Source organism: Nomascus leucogenys, chromosome 13 (genome assembly GCF_006542625.1).
Source record: "Nomascus leucogenys isolate Asia chromosome 13, Asia_NLE_v1, whole genome shotgun sequence".
NCBI lineage: Eukaryota > Metazoa > Chordata > Mammalia > Primates > Hylobatidae > Nomascus > Nomascus leucogenys.
This window is the reverse complement of record NC_044393.1, coordinates 21,787,911-21,811,954: the sequence shown is the minus strand read 5'-3', so window position 1 is coordinate 21,811,954 and position 24,044 is coordinate 21,787,911. Positions and strand designations below refer to the sequence as shown.

The 24,044-nt window shown below is 42.7% G+C and overlaps 1 protein-coding gene across 4 annotated transcripts in view; it reads right to left on the bottom strand.

Annotated features, from left to right (window-relative positions):
- PTPRT (protein tyrosine phosphatase receptor type T) overlaps positions 1–24,044 on the bottom strand; it is a 1,129,549-nt gene that overhangs the window by 148,040 nt on the left and 957,465 nt on the right. For all 4 annotated transcript variants that reach the window (XM_030825446.1, XM_030825445.1, XM_030825447.1 and 1 more), the window contains 2 exons: positions 21,547–21,682; positions 9,293–9,322 (listed from right to left, as the gene is read on the bottom strand). In XM_030825446.1, coding sequence (XP_030681306.1) covers positions 9,293–9,322; positions 21,547–21,682 — 166 coding nt within the window. The remainder of the gene's footprint in view (positions 1–9,292; positions 9,323–21,546; positions 21,683–24,044) is intronic.

Below are 24,044 nucleotides of genomic sequence, written 5' to 3'. Positions count from 1 at the left end.
AACATTTTAGAGTTTATGTATTATCAGCAGGCAACAAAGTAATAACCCCAATCAGTTGGTATGCAAAGTGTTCATAGGCAATGAAGAGTGCATTTCAGGGGCAGGAAACCTGCTTGTCTCCAGAAAAGCCAATGGGAGAGTCCCAAGCTGGGTTCTCTGAAAATCAATCAGACTCTGAGAGAGACTGATAAGCAGGAGATGTATCGGGGAAGCTTCATCTGTAGATAAAAGGGAAGAGGGGAGAAGGGGAAGAGGAGGAAGGGAAGCGGAAAGAAGGAGGGAAGGAAAGGGAAGGGAATAAGAAAGGGAAAGAGTGGGCAGAGGAAAGGTTGAATGGTGATGCAGTTGGAGCAGTGGCTAAAGCCAACCCCATGGGAAGCCCTGAAGCTGGGGTGGCTTTTACACCCTGTGTCAACCAGTGAGTAGATGACTTTGGGTGAGGCGGCTTCAAAGGGCAAGTTCTGAAGGGAGCTGTTAGTGTCACAAACAAGTGGGTTTCCCTCCCCTGAAATGCACTCTTCACTGCCTATGAACACTTTGCCTACCAACTGATTGGGGTCATTAATTTGTTGCTCACTGATAATACAAAAACTCTAAAAAGCTTTTCCTTGGGTGATCATTCTTTCATAGGCATCTGTTCAGCATCAATTGCAGCGAATGGGGGAAAGTCCCTCATTTTTTTTTTTTTTTGAGACGGAGTTCGCTCTTGTTGCCCAAGCTGGAGTGCGATGGCACGATCTCAGCTCATTGCAATCTCCGCCTCCTGGATTCAAGCGATTCTCCTGCCTCAGCCTCCCAAGTAGCTGGGATTACAGACATGTGCCACCACGCCTGACTAATTTTTTGTATTTTTAGTAGAAATGGGGTTAACTGGTTAACCACCATGTTAACCAGGCTGGTCTCAAACTCCTGACCTCAGGTAATCCACCTGCCCGGGCCTCCCAAAGTGCTAGGATTACAGACATGAGCCACCACACCTGGCCCCCTCATTCTTGGAGGGGGATCTGAGCAGCACATCACAGTGTCCTCCACAGGAATTTTCTTTCTAACTATACTTCAGTAGGGTACTCCTTTCTGTTAGCAGAGAATCTCCATATTCTCATTAACCTTCTTTATAAAGTTCAAGTATGTTTATGAGGTAGCAGCATTAAGAGTCACAGTCTTTTCTAAGCCTCAAGACATCACTAATACCTGGTTGGTATTATTAGGTTGGTTTAAAAGTAATTGCGTTTTTTGCCATTAAAGGTACATTTTACCTTTTTAAAATAGTAATGACCACAATTACTTTTGCACCAACATAATAAAACTTAAACTTAGGTATAAACTTATAACTGAAATATAAACATCTTTTGCCACCTTTGGAGGTAAAATTTGTATTTTTCCTGATTAAAGTGACAGAGCCTCTGACTTACAGATTTGCTCTGTTTGGCATGCACGATTGATGCGCTTAGACGCCAATTCAATAGAGTCAACAATAAAGCATCCGTTCAGTTGCAATCCCTATCCAAATCCATCAGTACACATGGTCTAGCCCAGTGCATTTATATCTATTAATATCTCATTGTAATAGCAGTCATTAATTTTACACATTTATAATTGTGTCATGCAAGTACCAATGCAACATTTGTAAACCTAAAACCCACATAAGACTACAAAATAGGTGATCTGAAAGCTCCATCATCACCATAGGCCAAAATAAGTGAACATGGGTATTAACTAACTTCTAGAGAATGGAATAATATAACTCAATGAGAGACAAAACAAAATTGGAAGGGTATCAATTCCACACATATAACCACTCATGTACGTTCGTTCATTCATCTAATCAACACAATCTTATGATGCCTGATTTGTCCTGAGCACTGATCTAGTCATTAGGAAATGAATGATGAGTAATACATCGTTCTCTCTGCATGGAGACCGACATGCAAAGATGCCAAGGGCAGGATAACCTGGGAAGGGATCATGAATTAGTAAGTCAATGGGTGAAGGAATGAAAGATAAATGCAACAACAAAGATATGAGCCCAGCACTATGGATATGGTCCACGGAAATTGGAGGGGGCCTCCAAAGTAGAGAACAATGACACTCCCTTTATAAAGATACTGGAGTTTTCTGGGCACACAAGGGGGATAGGAAGAATTCCAGGAAGAATGCACTGCAGGGATAAACATTATGAAAGGGACAATTAAATCAGAGTGATGTGAGGATGCCATGAGAGTTGTTCTCAAGGCCAGCAGGAAAAAGAAGAATCTGAGATACTTGTTAAAAAGCAGATCCCCAGGCCATGCTTTTAAAGAGACTGAGCAGATCTGGGGGTGAGGCTCAGGAATCAGAATTCCCACCAAGGTTCTCCTCTTGGCTGAAGAGCAACACTGCTAGTAACCACTTTAGTCTTGACTGCATGGTAATGTTTTAGATTTTCACCTATCAACATGTTTGCTGTCGATAATTTGATATTTACTAGTAATTGATATTTAGCATCTTTAAATAGTTTTCTTCTATTTCTATTTTTTCTTCATTTTTATTCAAAGTGGCTGATAAATTACATTAAATAACTTTTGAGTATCTCTTGATGGAATCATTTTAAAATGCCTGTTTAAATATATTGAAGCAATGATATCTGCTTCACAGCAGCTGATGACGTGAAAAGGCATTTGCCTTTGAAGAAAGGAGCAGTCTCTTATTTTGGTGAGGCCCTACTATGTGCTAGGCATTTTACATTATGTCCATTGAATCTTTGTGAGACTTCTTCTGTAAGGTTTGTATTTTTTATCTCTGTTTTATATACCAGGAAACTGAGATTCAGAAAAAGTTGACTGGTTTGTCCAGGTCACACAGATGCAAAGATAGAAGCAAAAATGGCCTTAAAGACACAGAAGCAAGGAAGTTACAAGGTCTAGAGTTATCTAAAAAATGATGTCATTTTTTTTTTTTCAAGAACAGAGTACCACCCTGTTGACTTCAGCTATATGTCTGTATGTCTTTTAAATTCGTCTTGTTCCTTCACTCATTACACAGGCACTTACTGGGGTTCACTGCATGTGTTAGGAGTTCCATGGAGAATACCCTAATGAGCAAGCAACATCCTTAAGACAAATTTGCTCCTGCCTGTAATATAAAGCAACTGCAGTTCAGAGAAAGGCGCCATTCCCACAGGTGGAGAGAATCATGAGCGACTTCTCGTAGAAGGCAGTGTTTGATCTGGACTTTGAAGAATGATATCAGATTTGAATATATTGAGATGGAGGAGATCGGAAGGCTATAGAAAAGCCCAGGAGTCCCATGGAGCATCTGCAGACAGAAACCAGCCCAGGTCACAGTTTTCTGTCTTGGAGACATCTGCACAAGGCATTTGTCCAAGGCTAAGTGAAGTAGTCATGTGCTCTCTCTCTCAGCCAGAACAATTGGTAAACATCTTTGTGCTTTCTCAAGAACTACTACACTAAAATACCTCTGTTCAAAACAATTACTGTGCCCATCACACACCTTGAGGTAAATTAACCTGTGGACACATGCCAACTCTCAATATCCTTTAAAAAGGCAAACATTGAACAATTGAAGTTGTTGGGGTCTGCTTTACTACAGAAAGGCAAAAAGGGATCCCAGAGAGGCATTTTTGTCAGCTCAGAATGTGAAGAATAGTAGCTGCTATTTATAAAATACCTACTCTGTGCCAGCCCCTCTACATACACACTCTCTCGTTTCCCTTCACCAAAACACTGGGAAGTCACCGCTATTATCAGGATTTTCCAGATGAAGAAACTGAGGCTCAGAGTGGTTCTATGAGTGTTCCAGGTGGAAACAATCTCACAGGAGAGGCAAACCTAGAATTGTGAAATAGGCCTGACACCAAAACCCACATGATTCACATTTGTGTGTGTGTGTGTGTGTATACTGGAGAGACAATAATGGGCCTTATCTTTAACTATCCTGTGTCCCTGGGTCCCCAGATCCCTCTGTTCCATAGCTCCATTTTTATTGGGCTATTATTTATCCTGGTCATTAACACCCCTTTCATAATCTCTTGCCCTAACCCCTTGGCTACGTCTGATGCAGTAGCTCAGTGCCCTCAGCTCTGACTCCTCTCAACATGTTGCCTGTGCACAGCACTGCTTGGAAGACCAGCCACATCATGTGGCCAATCCCCAGGACAGCAGAGACAGGACTGCCCCAACGGCCTCCTTACCAGCCCAGAATAGCTACTACTTCTTATGCCTAGCAGGGCACTGATGGCCATGCACAGAAACCAGGCCCTATAGGCAGACAGACTTGCATTTGGTACCTGGCTCTTCTGCAACCTGGCTGATGTGCTCCAAGCACATGGTCCAGGCAGAAGTGCCCCCATTTCCCAAAGAACAGGGCTTAGTAAGAATAATGGGTAGGGCTTGTGGGCCATGTGGTCCTGAGTTCAAACTTAACCCTGCTGCATTCTGGCTGTGAGCAATAGACAAGTCTTCAAACTTCAGTCTTAACATCTAAATAAAATCAACAAAGTAACATATACTTTGCAGGGCTTGTTATAAGCATTGGGTGAGTATATATAGTAGGGACCAACTGGTAATGCCTTTCAACTTCTGCCCTTTTGTAGTCTGGTATAGGGTGCGCCTTATTCACTTTTGTGCCTGCAATATCAGGCACGGGATAAAGTACATGGCAGGAGCTCAATAAGACAGGATGAATCTTGAATCTCACCCTCTTCCTACTCTCAGAACTCTAGGGCAAGAATTGGCAAACTGTGACCTGTGGGCCAAATCTGGCCCACTGCTTGGTTTTTTAAAATTAAGTTTTATTGGAACACAGCCACACTCATTCAAACACATAGCTATGACTTCATGCTACAACATCAGAGTTGAGTAGATGCAACACAGAACACATGGGTTTGTAAAGCCAACATTATTTACTGTCTGGCTCCTTATGGAAAATATTTGTGGACCACTGTTCTTGTGTAGGGATACTTTCAGTGATGGAGAGCACTTGATGGCCTCTTTATTTTGGGGGAAATATAGAATTCCTCTGCTCCTCCCCCATCCATACTTCATCTCCTCTTTCCCTAGTTTATTTTTTCTTCTTAGCTCCTACCACTACATACTGTTTATTTTTGTTATATATGTTGTTTACTTTCTACCTCTTCTACTAAAATAGCTCCACGTGTTTAGGGATTTTTACTTGTGCTAACTCCTATATACCCAGAACCTTGTCCAATGCCTAGCATGCAGAGGACATTCCACAAATATTGGTGGAATGAATAAACACTGATTTCATCGAAGAGATTGGTTAGCCAAAGTGTGTTGAAGAGAGAACACACTTTGGCTAACCAATCTCTTCGATGAAATCAGTGTTTATTCATTAAAAGGACCAGGTGGCCCCTAATACCTATGAGGAGGGTATTACTTTTCCTATTTTATAGATAAGGCAACTGAGACTCCAGTTAAGTCAGTGATTCTCTAACATGTATATGAATCACCTGGGACCTTGTTATGATGCAGATTCTGATTCAGGAGTCTGGGGTGGGGCCCTTGATGCTACATCTCTGACAAGCTCCCAGGTGATGCTGATGCTACTGGTCCAGGGTCCACACACTGAGGAGTGAGGCTTCAAGGCTCCCCCTCGGGGCATATACTAGCACGTGGGGGGCCATTATTTCCTTTCTGTTTCCTCTTCCTCATCTCCATGCCTCTCTCTCAATCCTATCGTCTCCAAGTCCTGTCCCTCCTCCCCTCCCAGACTGTTCCCTGTCCCCAAACACCTCGCCTTCAGTCCTTCACTTCCATAGCCCCCAACTCCAGTATCTTCAGCCCCTTCCTTCTGCCCAGGCTCCTCCACTATAACTAAATCTCTGCCAAGGACTTTCTGATCCTTCAGGTGGCCAGTATCATGTTTCTTCTCTGTTTTACAAAAAAAAAAAAAAACAGGTGATCCTACTCATGGTCCCCAGGCAGGCTGGCTACCTCCTCAACCTTCATCCCTACAACCTGTGCGAGTTACTTCTGATGGCCAAATGTCCAGGCTGTGCCCAAACCCACCCCCTCCATCCTCTGCAGCATCTGCTGTGGCCAACCAACTCCTCCTGCTGCAAAAGCCTTCTGCTCTTGGGCCTTATGTTTTTCTCCTACCTGTCTATCTGCTTTGCCAGTTCCTCTCCTCTTCTGATTCTTTAATCATGGTCAGTTCCTGGGCCTCAGCCCCTAGCCCTTAGCCCTCTGTTCTTGTCCTCTTTCTCCAGGCCTGCTTTCATCCCCTGGCACTCTCATCTGCCACCTCTCAGAGGAAGGTTCCAAACATCCACTTCCTACCTAGACTCCACTTCTGCATTTCTAAGTTCCCATGGCATGCTTTTGCTTGGGAGCTCCACCAGCATTCTCATTGCAATATATCCAGAGTCATACGCATATGACTCACATGACCATTTCTCACCCCAAGATGTCTCTGTTTCCAGGATAATCAATTCTCCCTCCCATCTACTTCTGGGTAGCTTTGGGGGAATGACTTAGCTTCTCAGAGCAATTTCTCTCCCATTAAATAGGGGTAATGGTACCCACCAGACTAGGCTATTCGGAGGACTTAGTGAGCTAATGTATGTACAAAATACTTGGCATGTGGTGGTGGCTTCCTATTCTCCCCTCCTGTATAAATGATTAAACATACCTTACTTCTTCAATCCCTTTAAGTCTAGGAACTGGTTCATCTATCACAAGTGCTTGGTGGTAGTTGGGATGGGAAGATGGTGCTTAAGAGGAAATGTAACCACCTAAGGTTTCTGTATAGAAAGCAGGCTATTTGCAGTGGCATGCAATATATGACCGTCATGGGGGCCTTGGGGTTGGTGAATATAAAATGAATATAATTATGGAAACCCTGTGTCCTATCCAGATGCTTCTGCATCCCACTGCTGGTATAAGCTTCCTGCTCTGGGACCTGTGGCACAGAACTTCATGTCTGCACCAACAGAAAGGCCTGTGTTTATCATTGCACCTTCAACTGCAAGTATGTGCAGATCCATCCTCTGTCCTTTCACACTGCTCATCTTGGATTCCACCCCAGCACCAGCACACATCACTACATAAAGTGGGCATTCAAAGACCCTGATAGGCAAACTGGCTGATAGAGGGATGGGAGTGAGATGCCAGAGGTGGTGATGGGTCCCTGTAGGCCCACATCTGCTGTGAAACATGCATACCCTAAGAGGCCCTGGAAGAACAGAGGGGCTCCCAGGGACTACCATTCCTGCCATGAACCCTGTGGTTTCTGAAAGGGGAAATAAAGAAAACTAATATTTCACGAGTGTCAACTCTGTGCCAGGCACTTTACAAAATCATCTCATCTCCTCTTCACAGCAACTCTGTGAGTCAGGCACCATTACTCTCATTTTATAATTAAGAGAAAGGAGAATCAAAAAGTTTAGAAAATTTGTCCAAGGCTCTATAACCAGTGCATGATAGAGGTGGGACATGAGCCCAGAGCTGCATCACTCCTGAAGCTCATTCTCTTTCCACCATAGCAATGACACACCATATTTTTTCGCACCTCCGTGCCTTTGCAGATGCAGTTTCCTCTAATCAGAATTTTAATTTTTTCAGTAATGGGCAAAGCCATCTCTGAATACACTGATAACTATCCCCTGCCACATAAAAAAATCTATCACTCAACTAAGTGCACCTGTACTACAGTATGTAGAGGCGTTTCTCAGCTGACGTTTCTAATAGGTGATGTTATGCTAGTCTCTCAGATAGGCTTGCATACTGTGAGGCTGAACCTCTGGGTTCTAGGCATTTCTTCATCCACACCGTCTGAAACATAATGTGCATGTTCAAAGCATGTTTGTGGGATGAATGAATAAGTGATCTGGTACTTCCGGTATTGGTGATGGGGGTCCATTTGTTCCCATATAACACGAGGGTGGTAGTACCCGTCCTAAAGACCTGTGGACCCAACACTGAGCAGAGGGGATGGGGAGGCCTTTTGCTGGCTCCATCTTTATCTATGAAGCCTTCAGCAGGTAATGCTGTTAGGCACAACCTCTCTCATAAAGCTGAGTTTGCCAGAGGTGAGGGAAGACATGGAGTGCTAAGCAATACACTTTACTGGAAGCCAGGCATCCCCGTTTTAATCCTACTCTTTTGCTAGCTGGATGTGCAATGAATTCACATCCTTCAATCTCTTTCTAAGGTCCCTACAACCTCTCAATTTCCAAAAATAGAAAGTGCATATTAGGAATGTGGGACTAGTTCAGGGCCTTTCTAACTTTTTACCACCAAGGATCTACTGTACAGAGTTGTTCTCCTTTACTATCATGTTTTGAGAATCTCTGTTGTTGTTGTTATTATTTATTATTATTATTATTTTGAGACGGAGTTTTGCTCTTGTTGCCCAGGCTGGAGCGCAATGGTACGATTTTGGCTCACTGCAACCTCTGCCCCTGGGTTCAAGCAATTCTCCTGCCTCAGCCTCCTGAGTAGCTGGGACTACAGACACCTGCCATCACCCCCAGCTCATTTTTGTATTTTTAGTAGAGATGGGGTTTCACCATGTTGGCCAGGCTGGTCTTGAACTCTTGACCTCAGGTGATCTGCCCTCTTGGCCTTCAAAGTGCTGGGATTATAGGCGTGAGCCACCGCACCCGGCCCTCTGTTTTATTAATAAGAAAAATAATCACTTTTTTTAGCAAGTGCAAAAAAATGGATAAGCAAGCACCCATCTATAACTCCCAACAAAATGCACTGATAACATAAGATAAATAATGCTAAACACCAAACACATAATCCCAGCCCAAAGCAAAGACACTGGATGTTTCTTTCACCTGTGAGGCTGGTTCTAGATAAAGTAATGAATCCCTGCAGACTTTCTGAAATAGCATAAACAGCCAATGAATTCCTTTCTAAACTTTGGGCCCCCAGGGCTACCCATTCTCCAAGTAAAAACACATGGATTCAGAAGTTGCTAAGACTGTGATTCTGTCTTATGTGTGCAAGTCCTACAGCAGGATTTGGTCCCCTGCCGGATGGAATTCAGGGATTCCTAACTAGAAAATTGCACTCACAAAGGAGAAACAGCCCTTCACATCTCTAAAAATAAGAGGAAAAAAAATCCAAGATGGCGGAAACATAACAAACTTGAACAATGACAGTGCACTTTCAAATGGAACACATTTATGCAAAATAAAAACTTTAAGGCTACAGACAACTTAGAAGTGAAAATGAGAAACTAACAGACACTTGGTTGGTGCAGGAAATGCATGCTACAGGTTCCCTTACAGGGCACGAAGCAAAGTTAACACCAGCTCGATACTTACAAGTAATAGGAGTAGGAATAAGCATTTCTTCTATATATTGATGGGCAGTCAGATGAAGGAAATGTCCAAAATGGGGGAAAAAGAAAAGACAAACAAACAAGAATTAGATTTTTAATGAAATCTTGATTCTTAGAAATGCACATATTATTTCAGCATCCCTAAGCTCAAGGAGATGCAAGTTCCTCTACTAATCATCTTCACTGAGAATCAGATATTTCCGGTGATAGAAGAAACAAGAGAGACCTCTTCTATAATAGGGAAACCCATGGCCTCACACACAGTAAGCCACGTTTCATGTTGGCTGTTGTAGTTAGTTCAAAGTTCTTCCATATGGTCAACCAAAACTAGATTCCTTGTAATTATGATTTTTTTTTTTTTTTTTTGGTCAGCGGGGTGCAGGTGGGGTATTGGATCAGCTCTCTGTGGCTTCCTGGGACTAGTCTACCACTCTTCCCTATGATAATGACCTGTGATCTAAGCAACACCAAACTTCTTCTGTCTCCTCTATTTCAGATAAAATCACATCAGAGTCTATTTAGTAAGGTCATACCTAAAGAAAGGAAATCATATGGCCATTACCCAAGATGGCTCCCCAGTGATCTGCACTTCCTAGTATTCAGGTCCTTGTGGAGTGCCCTCCCACAGAGTCAAGACTGGCCCTGCGTGAATAGAATGTGGTAGGAATTATGTTCTGGGACTTTCCAAGCTGGGGGAAAAAAAAGAAGCCTCTCAGCTCTGTCCATAACTCTCTCTTAGAACCCTCAGTCTCCATAGAAGAAGCCCAATTTCCCTGAGGCTACCATGCTGGAGAGATCACAGGAGAGCCTCTGAGACTACATAAAGAGAAAGAAATGTCCCACCAGCCCCCAGCCATTCTACTTTCAGCCAACCAAGTTATCTCAGCTGAGACCATTGACATTGCAGAACAGAAATAAGTCATTCCCTTTAAGCTCTGCCTAAAGTGCAGACACATGAGAAAAATAAATAACTGTTGCTCTTTAAGCCATTAGATTTTGGGGGTAGTTTGTTACATGGCAGTAGATGACCAGCGCAAAGTCCAACCTTATCTTGGAAGAGCACTGTACTGAGAGGAGTTCCAACCTTCAGTCTGAACAGACTCTGCCTTGAATAAACTCTCTGTGCCTTCATTTCTGCATCTGTCCCTTAGGTGCATTAAACTAGATCAGTAATTGTCAAACTGTGTTCACAGAAGTCTGGGGGTTCTATAGCAGCTACTGTGTAATGAAGAAAGAGGGTACTGAGCAAGTGAGGCTGCTGCTCCCCACCATTCACCAAAGCACCTATTTTATATATTGAAGTTTTATCTATTTTATACTTTGAAGTTTCATTTAAGATATCATATGGCTGAGAATTCCATTCTCCAAAAGAAAGCTTGAAAAATCACTGGCTTCAATCTCTTTCCAATGTCCCTACTGGCTCCTGGCTTCTAAGCAATCACAAAACTCAAATAAAAGCATGATATTCCCTTTGTTATAACTTTTCTTATGTTGTAAGAAAATAAATAGGAGTGTTCTTATTTCACATCAGATTCAGCTATACTGACAATAAATGATACATTCATAGATTGAGAAAAATGGCTAGTTAATTCAGGTCTCCAAATATCCATCTGAGTAGACAAGAATGGTTTCCTTTTTTCTTGAACTATTTGATTACTTGCAACCATTATCCCATTTGCTTGGTACAGGAAAATACAGTCTTTATAACTGCAGAGTGAGGGATACATCTTCACAGCCCCAAATTTTCCCATCTCAAATAGGAAATACCCAAAGCTCCCAAGATGGGGCTATCTCTAGTCTTTCTTTCATCAGTTGGCAAAGCCCAACCCTACATACCCAGAAGGAAAGTGAGTCTAAAAGTTAAGAAGCCACAGAAGAAGGAAAGCCCCACACCTCCTTAGGGGGCTGAGCTAGGGAAAATGAGCCACAGTGCAGCAAGATCTGGCCACATAGAAAACTGTTCAATATCCTAAACTGAAAGAACAGTGACCCTAGATGATGAGAAGGTGAAGAACTGGGGACTGCAATGAGTGGGAATGGGAAGCTCCTACAGAAAGTCATCAAATCCCCTTCACCAGCCACACACGTTGGCATTGTAAGGAGATAATTTCTTTACCTCACTGCTGGCAGATCTAGTGGCTGGAAAGTGATTCCCCTGGGACATAAAACTCAGGGTCCATTTGATGAAGACTTATAGGACACCTGTGTTCTCTGTATTGTCAAGAACACTGAACTGAGAATAAAGAGGCCAGCGTTATAATCTCAGATCTTTCAACTGCTCATTGTGACATCTTGGGCAAGTAACTTCTTCTTCTTCCCCTTGGACCTCTATTTCCTGATCCATGCACCAAGATGGATGGCATAGACAACTGACAGCTCAAACAGCTTTCAGGAGTGGAAATACAATAAGCCTTAGCATCTCAGCACCATCACTTAACTAACTGCATGACATCGAACAAGTCACTAAACAGCCCTGAGTCTCAGTTTCTCTATCTCAAGCTTGGGGGCAATAATTAAGTATTCCCAAGAATCACCATAGGCATTAGCATTATATTAATCTAAATTATACTCACATTAGATATGATATGTAATATATAAAGTATTCTATGTAAATTACATTAATCTAAATTGATATTAGATTATATTAAACTAAACATCTGGAATGTATTAGGGCTCAGTAAAGGGTGGTTTATGTCTGCACCTCATCCACAGAGATAAGGTTTACTGCTTCTTATTCTGGTCACCAGGAACAAAGTGTTCACCTCTTTAGGAATAATAAAATATGAACAAATACTTATTCAGCACTTACTGTGTGCCAGGTATTGTTCTCAGCTTTAGCACACATTAACTTATGTATTCCTCACAGTTGCCCTAAAAGATAGGTATTAGTGCCATTCCCACTATTCTGATGGAGACACTGAGGCAAACAAGAAGTAACTTCAGATCACACAGCTAGTAACTGGATTTGATAGCAACATGGCTCTAAAGCTTATAGCTCATGTTTTTTTTTTTTTTTTTTTGAGATGGAGTCTCGCTCTGTTGCCCAGGCTGGAGTGCAGTGGCGCGCGATCTTGGCTCACTGCAAGCTCCGCCTCCTGGGTCCACGCCATTCTCCTGCCTCAGCCTCCTGAGTAGCTGGGACTACAGGTGCCCACCACCACGCCCGGCTAATTTTTTTTATTTTTAGTAGAGATGGGGTTTCACTATGTTAGCCAGGATGGTCTCAATCTCCTGACCTCATGATCCATCTGCCTCAGCCTCCCAAAGTGCTGGGATTACAGGTGTGAACCACCGTGCCCAGCCCATAGCTCATATTCTTGACCTCAAGCCTGTGCTGCTTTCAAGGACGGAAGAAAATGGATATATCTTGAGAAATCTGGGGAGTCAGGCATTGGGATGTCAAAACTTATCTCTTTCAATCCTCCCCACAACCCTGAGGAGCAGATATAATTACTCTCAGGGTCAGCTGAGGAATCTAAGATTATAAGTCCATGCCTCACTAGGTCAAAGGCTTTGTGTATCTTTGGACCAGTTGCAAGGCCTCCATCCTGAGCTGGATGCCCTCACTGTCAGCAGCCACCTCCTCCTCAGCTACACTGAGCATTCTGGACCTTCTAGTTTTTCTGCTGTCAACCTTCAGGATTCACCTCAGCCTGAGCCAAGAAAACATGCTTCCTTCTTCACCTTCAAACCACAGACCACCTTTTCCAAGTTGCTTTTCTGAGTTATCGTGGGTGTCACCAAAAGCCTTCTCGTACTATCTCTGACCCAGCAGCAAGGCAACTCCAGGATAATGGTAACTGACAAACTTCTATTAATTGAATCTCTTTTCCCAATTAAACTGCGAAGTCTTCTAGGTCAAGTATCACAGGTCTTTATTCTGTGACCAAAACAGTTTACACGTGTGTTTTTTTCTAAGCCTTGAAGAAGATTTACTGAAGGTCTAAATTTACAAGGATACAGTGATATTGCAAGTAACAGATTGCCTGAAACCAAAAATCCTGAGCAGGAGGACAGCTGTGCTTAGAAAAAACAAAACAAAACAAAACAATAACCCCAAACTTAATAAATCACATACTGCAGAACGTTTTTTCAGCTAGCTGACAAGATTGACTTCAGGCACAGTTTTCTTTTGTTCCATACAATTTAAACAGGACAAATTTGTCTATCTAACCACCCATTTGACCATCTACCCATCCATCTAGATCACAAACCCACCCGGTTCAGCCATCTATCCATCCATCCATCCATGAACCTATCCATGCATGCATGCATCCATCCATCCATATATCCATCCATCCATCCATCCACCCACCCACCCATCATCCATTTATCCATCTTTCCATCATTAATTCAGCAGAAACTTTTCAGGGGCCTACTATATCCTTATCTCTGTCAAGTACAGATAAAAAGACATATGAGATCCTAATCTAGTCCATATGTCTCATGAGAGAGCCAGACTAGCAAATTATAAAGCAGATGATAATAGCTGTCACTTAAATACTGGGAGATCAATTATGTGTCAGGTACTGTTTTAAGTATATTGCGTGAACTATTTTATTTAATCTTCACAATAACCTTATGAGTCATTATTATCCCTGTTTACAGATGAGTAAAGTGAGGCTCAGAGAGGTTAAGCAAGTTTCTCACATTTATATAGTTGTTAAGTGGCATGGCAGGGATTTGAATCCAGGGAGTCTGATTTAAAGAGCCTGTATTAATAGCTATTACGTTGTATTGTCTTCTGTCATGATAAATTGTATGATAAGGCAACACACGGAGCTGTCAGTCCATACCTGGGGATAGGGGTGAGGAGGGAAAGCAGGCAAGATGGCCCAGAATCTGGGATGCCTGAGTGGTAAAGTAAAAGAGAAGTCAGATGGAGGAGAGGGGAAGGGAATTTTTAGGTAGATGGAACTGTGTTTGTGGTTTGGGCAGGTGGGTTAACAAAGTGGGAATGGCAAGATGTTGGAAGGGCTAGTTCCCAAAGAGTTTAAGCAGCTTGGTCTCAGTCCCATAGGTCACAGGGAAAACCCAAGAAGTCATGTGGCCAAATATTTCTTGTAGGTGAATTATTTTTAGCAGGAGGGTGAGGAGAAAGTCAAAGGCAGAGTGAATGTGGTTACACAATCACTGATTGGCCAACACAAGAAATATTGGGGGCTTCCTTTGTAGTGGCCATGGGATGGGGAAGAAAGGTCAGCAGTGTGCAAGGTGGTTAAGACACAAAATCAAAAGGTGATTAAATGTGAACGTATTGAAGAAGACTTCCAAGTTCCCAGCTTAAGTGGCTGTTCACGTGAGTGAAAGCAGAAGGAGCAGGATTCAATTTTCAGGTGTAGAGGAAGGAGCAGTTTAGAACAGGATGAACAGAAGATGACACATTTTGTTTGGGCGTTTGGGCTTTTTTCCCACCTCAATAAATCACTCAAAATTATGCCACAAAATTTGGCATCTCAGCAGGTCCTGTTTTATATTTAATCCAGATTAGATGATGTTTCAGAATATGGACTCCATTATCAGATTGTCCAAGTTTGAGACCCAACTCTGCCATTTATTAGCTATGTGATTCCAGGCAATTTCCTTAAACTCTATTTCCATTTCAGTTTTCTGATCTGTAGTACCCTTAATAAAGTACACTGCTCTTTTAGCTTGGCCTGAGTTAGCTTTTCTGATTGTCTACCCAGAAACAAAACAAAACAAAATGATGAGGCAATGTGCTCTCTGAAGGCTCAGACCATGGCATGTCTTCCACATACTGCCCTCCAGCCTTGCCTTGCCACCCTCCTACCACTGGACTTCGTGCACGAACCATTAATGCTTAATGTTGACACTTAGGTCTGTTCTCTGAGTGAAGCTCTCTTGTATAATACATAGAGAGTTGATCTGTTCTAATTCCACTGGGCTCTCCCATTCAATATGTTTTTAAGAAATTCTCAGTATTTGCAAGGCACATTGGAGATGAGGATGAATCAGAATAGACAGCTGATGGTCTAGTGAGGAAATAGGATGCAAATACAAAGGAAAAGTATAAGGCAGAATATAACATGGGTCCTCACAGAGGGGATCTAGATGGTGAAGAGACTCTGTCTAGATCAAAGGTCAGGAAGGGTTTATAGGAGAAAGTGCCTACTGAATTAGTCATTAAACATGGGTAATAGCTGGTCACACGGAGCTGAGAAACACAGGCATTGAAGAAGAAGAAAGTTCATAAGCAAAACTTATGGAGCAGAGGTGAGACTTTAGGAGACTTGTCAGAAAAACTAAGAAAAAAATAGGAAAACTAAAAAGCTAAGAAGAACTAAGAAACTTGTTTCCATATGGGCAGGGAGACAGTATCACTTGACAAAGTTCCCCAGGTGACTTAGACATGTACTTCTTCCCTCACTTCCAACTCATGAACCATGGCAATGGAGAAGAAGCCATTGAAGGGTTTTAGATGACAGGTTTGGGAGTACGAGCTTTATTTTTTAACACAATGCTGACTACAGTGTGGAGGATAGGTTGGAGGGGTGGGGCACAGTTAGGAAGGTCAGTGAGGACACTCATGCAATAGGGCTACAGAGGTCTGACCCAGGGAAAAGACAATGGAGGAAGAGGAGGCAGAGGCAGAGAGGAAGGGAGGGAGGGAGGGAGGGGGAGAGAGAGAGAGAGACAGAGAGACAGAGAGAGAGAGACAGAGAGAGAGAGAATGAGACCAAGAGAATGTAGAGAATCCCGGGTGTTGGAATCCCATCTGTTTGATGATGGGATAGGAGGTAGTGCCTGTGAATGAGATGGGAAACAGGTTGGGGAGTAGGTAATGATTTTGACTTTGACTATGAAATACCTGAGGGATTTTCAAGGTAGATGTCCAGGGGCAGATGATATGGATAATGGAGCTCTAATAAGAGAGGACTGATTTTCAGGCCAGCAAAACTACAACCACCGGGTAGTGTGATAAATACACAAATGAAGTCTAGCGTGTATGGCACAGTGGCTGCATGCAGAGGAGCATCATTGGATCTTCCTGGGGCAGGAGGCTGGTGGGAAGGCTTTGCTGAGATGGTAACATTTGGGAGTCCTACCAGGAAGGACAAGAGGCTGAGAGTCAGAGTGTGATAGGAACTTTGTAGGTTAAGAGAAATCTCAGGACATTTCATTCAGGGAAACAGCACGCTCAAAAGAAGAATATAGTGAAATTGGGAAAAACAAGCCCCAGAGAGGAAAGTGGTACCAAATCTGAGTCACATGTTTCTTAGTCCAGGATTTGCTTATTTCCTGTCAGTCTCCATGGACTGACAGAGTAGAAGTTAGCAGCATGAGCTCTAGAGACACCGAGACTGGGTTTCCACATCAACTCTGCCCAAAACGTTCACCAACTCACGTGATCTTTTTGAACTTCAGTTTCTTCTTTTCAAACAAGCAACAGACCTAACCTACTATGATTATTAGGAAGATTAAAACCAGAATATGGCTGCAGTTTAAATGAAAAATGATGCAAATTATGTCAGTGTGTGAGCATTGATTGCAACCCTGCCATTAGCATATTAGTAATGGGTTCAGAGCTGGCCTGGTACAGTTGATGGTCATGTGGAGAGGAATGTTTCTGTAGTTATTGTGCATTGTAATTCCTGAAGCAGGTTCAGGGAACAAAGCCTATTTCAAAAATTAGCTCATTTGATCTGTAGAATAGCCCCATAAAACTGGCTACCTTTCATAGAGGGAAAGCAAAGGCTGAGATTTGTTAAGTTGCTTCTCCAAGGTTAACAGCAAATAAACAGGACTAAAAATTTGGGGCCAGTTTTTCTGATTCTCTGTCCCATTAGACTGAGAGCTAGTGGAGGGCAGGTACAAGTCACAGAGAACTGATGTATAACCAGAGATGCATATAAAATCTCAGAATACACATTCTTATTTATACTCAAGACACTCCAAATATACTCTTGGAACAGAAGTTTCCATTTGGACAGGCAAGGAAAGTTTGGCAAAAAGTTCAGGCTGGACTAGGACGAGCTGAGCAGGGGAGCAGGGGAGGAGACAGGGTCTGGCTAGAACCATGGATGGTACCAACTTTGAATATACCTCCCTAAAATTTCCTAGTTCTCATTTGAAAATTAAAATGTGATGGACAGGTTAGTGTAGGATCCAGGCAAGTCTAGGGGTGCGGATCTTGTGAAAAGTCCTGCATAACTTGGCTTTGGTGTTTCCCTATGCATAAGTGCATGGCCATGCTTTGAGCTTTAAGGGACCATGTTCAGACTCCAGGAAGTGTGTCCCAAGGGATAAAATTGAACTACATGAAACTTGTGTGCGCATACATATAATTTCACGCTCCACAAACATTGAATTGTAGACCTTCTCATACGTGAGTGGCTAATGAACACCTTCAACTATTGAGACATGCTGGTTAAGGCAATAAGACTTGATCTTTTCATCTTAATTTGCATTAAAGGCACACAGTGCCCATGGTATTAAGTTAAGAAAACATAGAGTTGGTCATGTAACCTCTTGATTGCTGATTTTGGAGGAGTGGGGAGGATGTATAACAGTTCTAAGGGGAGGAGGCAAGGGATGAAGATGATCAGGACTGCAGTCCTGAGTCAGTGATGAAGGTCTTTCTCTATGTCAGGACTTAACATGGTGCTCATGAAAACGAGGTATGTTTTACTACATAATGACATGGGGTACCCATTACAGAACATTCAGAACTCTAGATGTGATCAACAGATCCAAAAGAAAAAGATGGAGCCACTATCTAGTGACAGCAGAAGGATGGATATTTTGTAGTTGGTGTGGCTAAAACCACACTGGTAGTTAACTCTGTCAGTGAGGGGCTCCAGGATCCCTTCTTATAATGCTCATATCATCCTGTGTATGTCCATGCAATCCTAATTCCATATGGTTCCACATTCAATACAGCCCAGTTCAAACAGCCAAAGGTAATGCAAAAAGAATTCTAAACTTTAACTTGCCTCTCTTTCAAACTATAAGAGAATCCCATTTAAATCACCCACCAACATCTCATATCCCTTTCTCCTTTTCATTTCTCAAGATCTCCCTCCCCCTGTTACAAAACAAAACCAAGCAACAACAACAAAACACTTCTCGAGTTTTGCTGATATTCTCTCTTTTCCCTCCTCTATTTTGTTTTCAGTTGTCTAAATATAAATTAATTTAGCTTTTTTCATTAAACCTTTCCCTTCATCCTTGGATCTCAAGCCCATTCTCTGTCTGTCTTCTACTTCTGTGTCATAAAAGGAAACCCCTAACAGGAAGAGAAGGACTCTCTTTGGACAGTGGCAAGGAAGCTCTAAAGTCAGTGATCACAAACCTTCAGAGAGAGAAGCTGGAGACATCTTATGTTTGCTGGAAACATCTGTGGCTATAGCTTTAGGGAGGCTTTGAGTCAGCTGAATCTATTAGGAGCAGGAAAAAAACCCAGAAAGCAACCATGTCCATGCCCAACGAAGGCAGGGAGAAGACCCAGGCAAGCTTAAGCCAGTGGAGGGGTTGTAGCAGGTGTTGGCCTCTGTGAACTCCTGAGTCCAAGCACTGTAGGTGATGATAGGACATTGAGGAGATGTTAACACTAGTATCCTGAGCTATGGTGATGAGCCTGTTGCTTGGAAGTTTCTTTGACTTGAATACATCTTCCTTTGAGGTAGATGTAGACAGTATTCTGGCCAACAGTAAGTTGGTAGCAGACTCAATTGATCAGTGTAGTATATATTAATATATATATGCAGTTGGGGTAGCTGGGGACAGAAGAGGCGCACAGAATTTCGCTTTCCTTTGGGGCATCTCTAGACACAGGAAGACATTGTAGGTTAGTGGAAAGAGTGCAGGCCTATGTGCAATTTCTCTCTTCCTCCCCATTTTCTCCTCTTCTCCTCCTACCCTCCCCTCCCATCTGTAAATTGTTCCAATCAACTAGGCCAACAAAACGTCTTATTTTTTTCAAAAGATGCCATATATATAAATACTGATTAGCACCCCACAACATGCAATGCCCAGGTTTTGCCTCCTGGGGAGAAATGGTGATCATGTGATGCCTGTTGATTGGGTCTGATGGACAGTTTTGATAGACATGAGAGTTGATGTCTATCAAAGGTTAAAACTACCACAAAGGACTCATTTTATAGTTGCTCCCACCCTGGAAACATAAAGCCTTTTCCTCCCTCCCAAAAAGTCACACTCACACATTTCAGAAATAGCTGTGAGAAGGAAGTGAAATTTCTTCACAATCTCACAGATGATGGTGACGTGGGTTAAGCCAGGCTTTAGAAAGAGCAAAATTGGAAGAGCATATCTGATTTACAAATCAGTGGCAAAGAATAATAAAACTTAAGGTCTATCAAAGAGGTATTCAGTTCCATTAATTTGGGTGGACAATCCCAAACTCACCTCTGCCTCTAATACATCTGTAACTCTAAGAAACATTTCACCTCTGCCTCTAATACACCTGTAACTCTAAGAAACATTTCAATGATCTTACATGTACAATGTGCTTACTGCCCCCAGAGAAATCAAAAGTCATATACTACCCTATGTAATAGCAGCAGACTAGTCACTGGGACATATAATGTGGCCATGTGTTATCAGTGATGATGGTGATATGACAATGTAGTGTTGACGTTAACCCTTTGAGGGCTCTTCACCCCCAATATTAACATAGTACCTTCTGTTACCCCTAGTTTCTCCAACCAGAAAATCAGTAGCTGGAGGAGAACCTTAGCTCTTAAGCCATTCTGCTAGGAGCTTGAGGCAAGACATGATCCCATTAGACAAAAAATGTCAAGAAAAGATGTCCTCACAGTACAATGTCCTGGCCAGAGGCAGGTATGACTGATCCAAAGCAGAACCATGAGAAAGAGAGAGAGGGACATCCTGGTGCTGGCATGGCCAAGAGAGGGTTGACTGTATGTGTAGTGGGGACCCTAGTATTTCTAAATCACTCATCACTGGAAATGGGGATATTGCTTTTAAAAAAAATCTGCATTTTATATTCATGTGGTTCCTAAGGTAGAAGCTGGAATTAGTTGTTAGGGGTATTCTTTCCCTTTGTTCTGGTGGGAAACACATTTGATGAGCATTTTTCATGCTATAGATGGAAGCAAGCTCCCAGCCCTTGTTCTTGGGGTTGCCCTGAACTCTGTGCATAAGCAAACCCAGAGCTTCAGGCTGAGGTGTTGGTTTGGTTAATAATGTAGAAGGCTCTTTTGCCTGGGAGCAGGACACAATACACCACCTAGTATTACAATGTGGATAAATGTTTTGTTTGCTATGACAGACTGAGGAGTGGGAAGGTAGAGACTAAGGTTGGGGCCCTGGCATTGAAACTGAGAAGATGTGGAGGTGGGAAGTAGATGTGTTAACATGGTGGCAGGCAGGGGCTAAGGAGAGGGGCGAGTAAGACTCTCTGTTTAGAGGAATAACCAGTGCACCCTGGGGACAGGGATAGCTGATATTCACCCTTTGTTTTTTCTTCCAATTTCCTTGTGTTATCCTCAAGCCTTGTGAATGCCTCTTAAACAGAGGATGCTGGTGTAGTACATCTTGGAAATAAGGGAGGAATCTGTGTGCATGCTTTCATGAGAAATGCAACTGGAGAAAACACACAGTATGAGCAAACTACTAGCTGGCCAGAGGAGTCCAGGGAGACATGCTTTTGAGAGGTGACAAACAACAGCAATCCAGCTGGGAAGGTTTTGTGGGACAGGGCATAGTACAGAGCCTGTAATAAGACTTGTAATTGGGAACTCTCACACCACTGCAGGCTTTATCTCCCATGGAGAGGGCAGCCTGGGATGCTATTATTTGACCAGCGGAAATCAGGGGCAGATGGAGGTGAGAATGGTAAAACATTACTTTCCTGCAACTGTGTTTCTGGACTCATCTATGTTCCTGGGGCTCCCGAGCTATCTTGATGACATGATTGATAACAACACAGCAGTTAACTCTTATAAGACTCAATTCATGATACATGGAATCCCATGGCACATCACGGTGGCCCAGTCATAGGGATCACTGGCCCATAAGAAACTGGCCACCTCAGGACCACCTGCCAAGCAGGCAGCATGCACCCTTCAAACAGCAACACAATGAACCACAGCCGGCCCACGTATTTCTGGACCTCAATGGTTATATCAGAAGATCCCTGCTGGACAATGATCAACAGAGCAAAAACCTGGCCACACAGCAGTGTTGGGGTCACCTCGGGTCAGCAGAGTCTTCCAGGCAGCAGCAGAGACTCACCTCCTTTTGATGGTGAGCATCACACCCAGGAGAATGATGATGAACATGAGGAGGCCAGCGATCACACCAGCCATCTTCACGGTGTTGTCCACCTGCTTCTCTGGCTCCACAGTGTTAGAATTCTGGGTGGAGGCACCTAAGAAGGGAAAGGGAAGGATAGCAATGTTGAAAACAACCACACGTGTGACTAGACAATCATCATAATGACAACAGCTTCCTTTAGTTGAGTGCTAACTATGTGCCAGGCACTGTGCTAAGGGCATCACATACATTGTCCCATTTAATAACTTTTGAGGATCAATTCCTTGTGCAGTTGAGATTATCATTAGATTCTTTTGAGATGAAGAAACTGACATGCAGAGAAATTAAGTGAGTTGCCTAAGTGAGTTCTCACTTGGGCAACTGTGTTGAAGCATTCTTTTCCTTAAGGCAAATCAAGTTAAGATTTTTTTTCTCTCATATTGCTTTGTCTCTAGGATCAAACCACGGAACACTGAGAATTATACCTAACCCTACATTATTCTTTCAGGTAAATGGTGGAAATAACAGCTTTATTTTGGGGCAAGACGATTTAAATCACTAGATTTTTAAAGATAAAAAGAGGTTTTTGTTTTGTTCTTTATAGGAAACAAATGGTAGGGCAAAAAGTTTGTATATTCAAGGGAACTTGAATACACCTTGGGTTCAAAAAAACACTTAAATTTGATCAATTCCATTTTTAGCATTTAATACTAATGCAACATGCTCTACCAGGCGTTAACTTGCTGACACAATCCTCAGTAGAGGAGGCAGGTAACTGGCCACTTACTATACATCCTTAGCCCTGTGCTGGGTAACTTCATGGATCTGGCCTGGTCAATCCTCACAAAGATTCCCCAAGGTAGATGAGATACTGATTTTCCCATTTTATAGATGAGAAAACCAAGGGAAGTTGCTAAAAGTCACATGGCTGATAAAGGTCAGGGCCAGAATTCCACAGGTTTCCTGATTCCAATTTTAGACCTCAATGGTCAGAAACCCTGAATCCAGCTTTCAAGTCATCTAGTTCCTCAATCCCTTCTCCCTAAAACAACCATTCTGCTTATGCCATAGCAAAGTAAGCAGGCAAAAATGCCAAAAACCAGTATCTTCATGCTATGTACCAGGGATCAGAGGCAACATCTTATTTCAGACATTCTAGAGAGTAGTCCAGGGGTTATCAGCACCCTAAGTGAATTTCCTCCTGCTTCTATTTATATTCCCATTGGTGCCAGCCTTTAAGTATGAAGCAGCTTAAAGTCCAAACCATCCTTTTCCTAACTCATTCCTTCTTTTCTTCCACATCTACGTCAGCTCATTCTTCATCAGCCAATACACTTTCTCTAAGCCTGTGCCCCTGGGAGAGTTTCTCCCTCTTCTCTAAATTCTATTAACACTTTATAACACTTTGCACATGCCTCACAATATCTCTTACTACAATGCACCAATATTATTAGTTATTTGTTTTCACATCTGTCTCCTCCAGTGGTCTGCAAACTCCTCAGGGGCAAGATTACGCCTCGTTTATCTTAGTTTCCCCAAGTTAGCACGGACTCTGACTGGTAATAGGGCTCCCTAAATGTTTGTGGTTGTTTAGTGTTTAGCTAAAGGGATGACATCTCTGCCCACACACATTTGTTCTCATGGAAGCAAATTGAGTTTTCTCCTTTTTTAAGTCATGTGTTCATAGAACTCAGCAGAGTCTTGAGTTGAAGGAATGCTACTACCCAAAAGCTATGGTCCTGATTCCCAAAATGCACTGATGTTTAAGCCCTCCAGCACATTGATGCACCCCCTTTTTTTTGCTTAAGAGCATTAAGTGTTTCCTCTCTCAGAGCACTTTCCCCAAGCTGTTGTAACTTAGACATGTTGGGTTTGCTTGGCCAAGTCTCTCTAGTGAGAATGGTAAGTCACCCTATTCATCTCTCTAATGCCAGTGTCTAGCACAGGCCTCCCTCCTCATCATTGCTGCCTAACAGATAAATTATAACATAATATGAGGGTGAGTGAACCACAGTTGTGGGATTTATCCATTCAATCATTCATTATTTTGCCATTGAGTGGCCATGTGCTGTGTGCTAAACTATGCTGTCTGTAGAGTCAGAGATTCTGTTCCTAGAAGGACTTATGGATAAGGAATTTTATTCATTCCTTTCACAAGCTAATGGCAAAACCAACTCATCAAATTCCAGGGCTGACTGAGTAGACTCTTCTCATCTACAGCCTAGAGAATTCCTGAAAGAGTTGGCCACCATCTCTTTAGCAGGGCTGGTCTGACATTCCGGGATGGGGGGACAAGGGCTGGTTCTGAGGAGCTCCCATGCAGCCCCCATTTCCCAGGCTAGAGACATGATTTCTGAGATGTGGCTAATCCACAATGTAGCAAGCATAAAGGAAGGGGAGAATCTCAGATTCAAATTTCCTCAATATTGATAGAGTCTTTTTATTCAGATTTGGAGGAAGGGTTGTCTCTGGGGCAT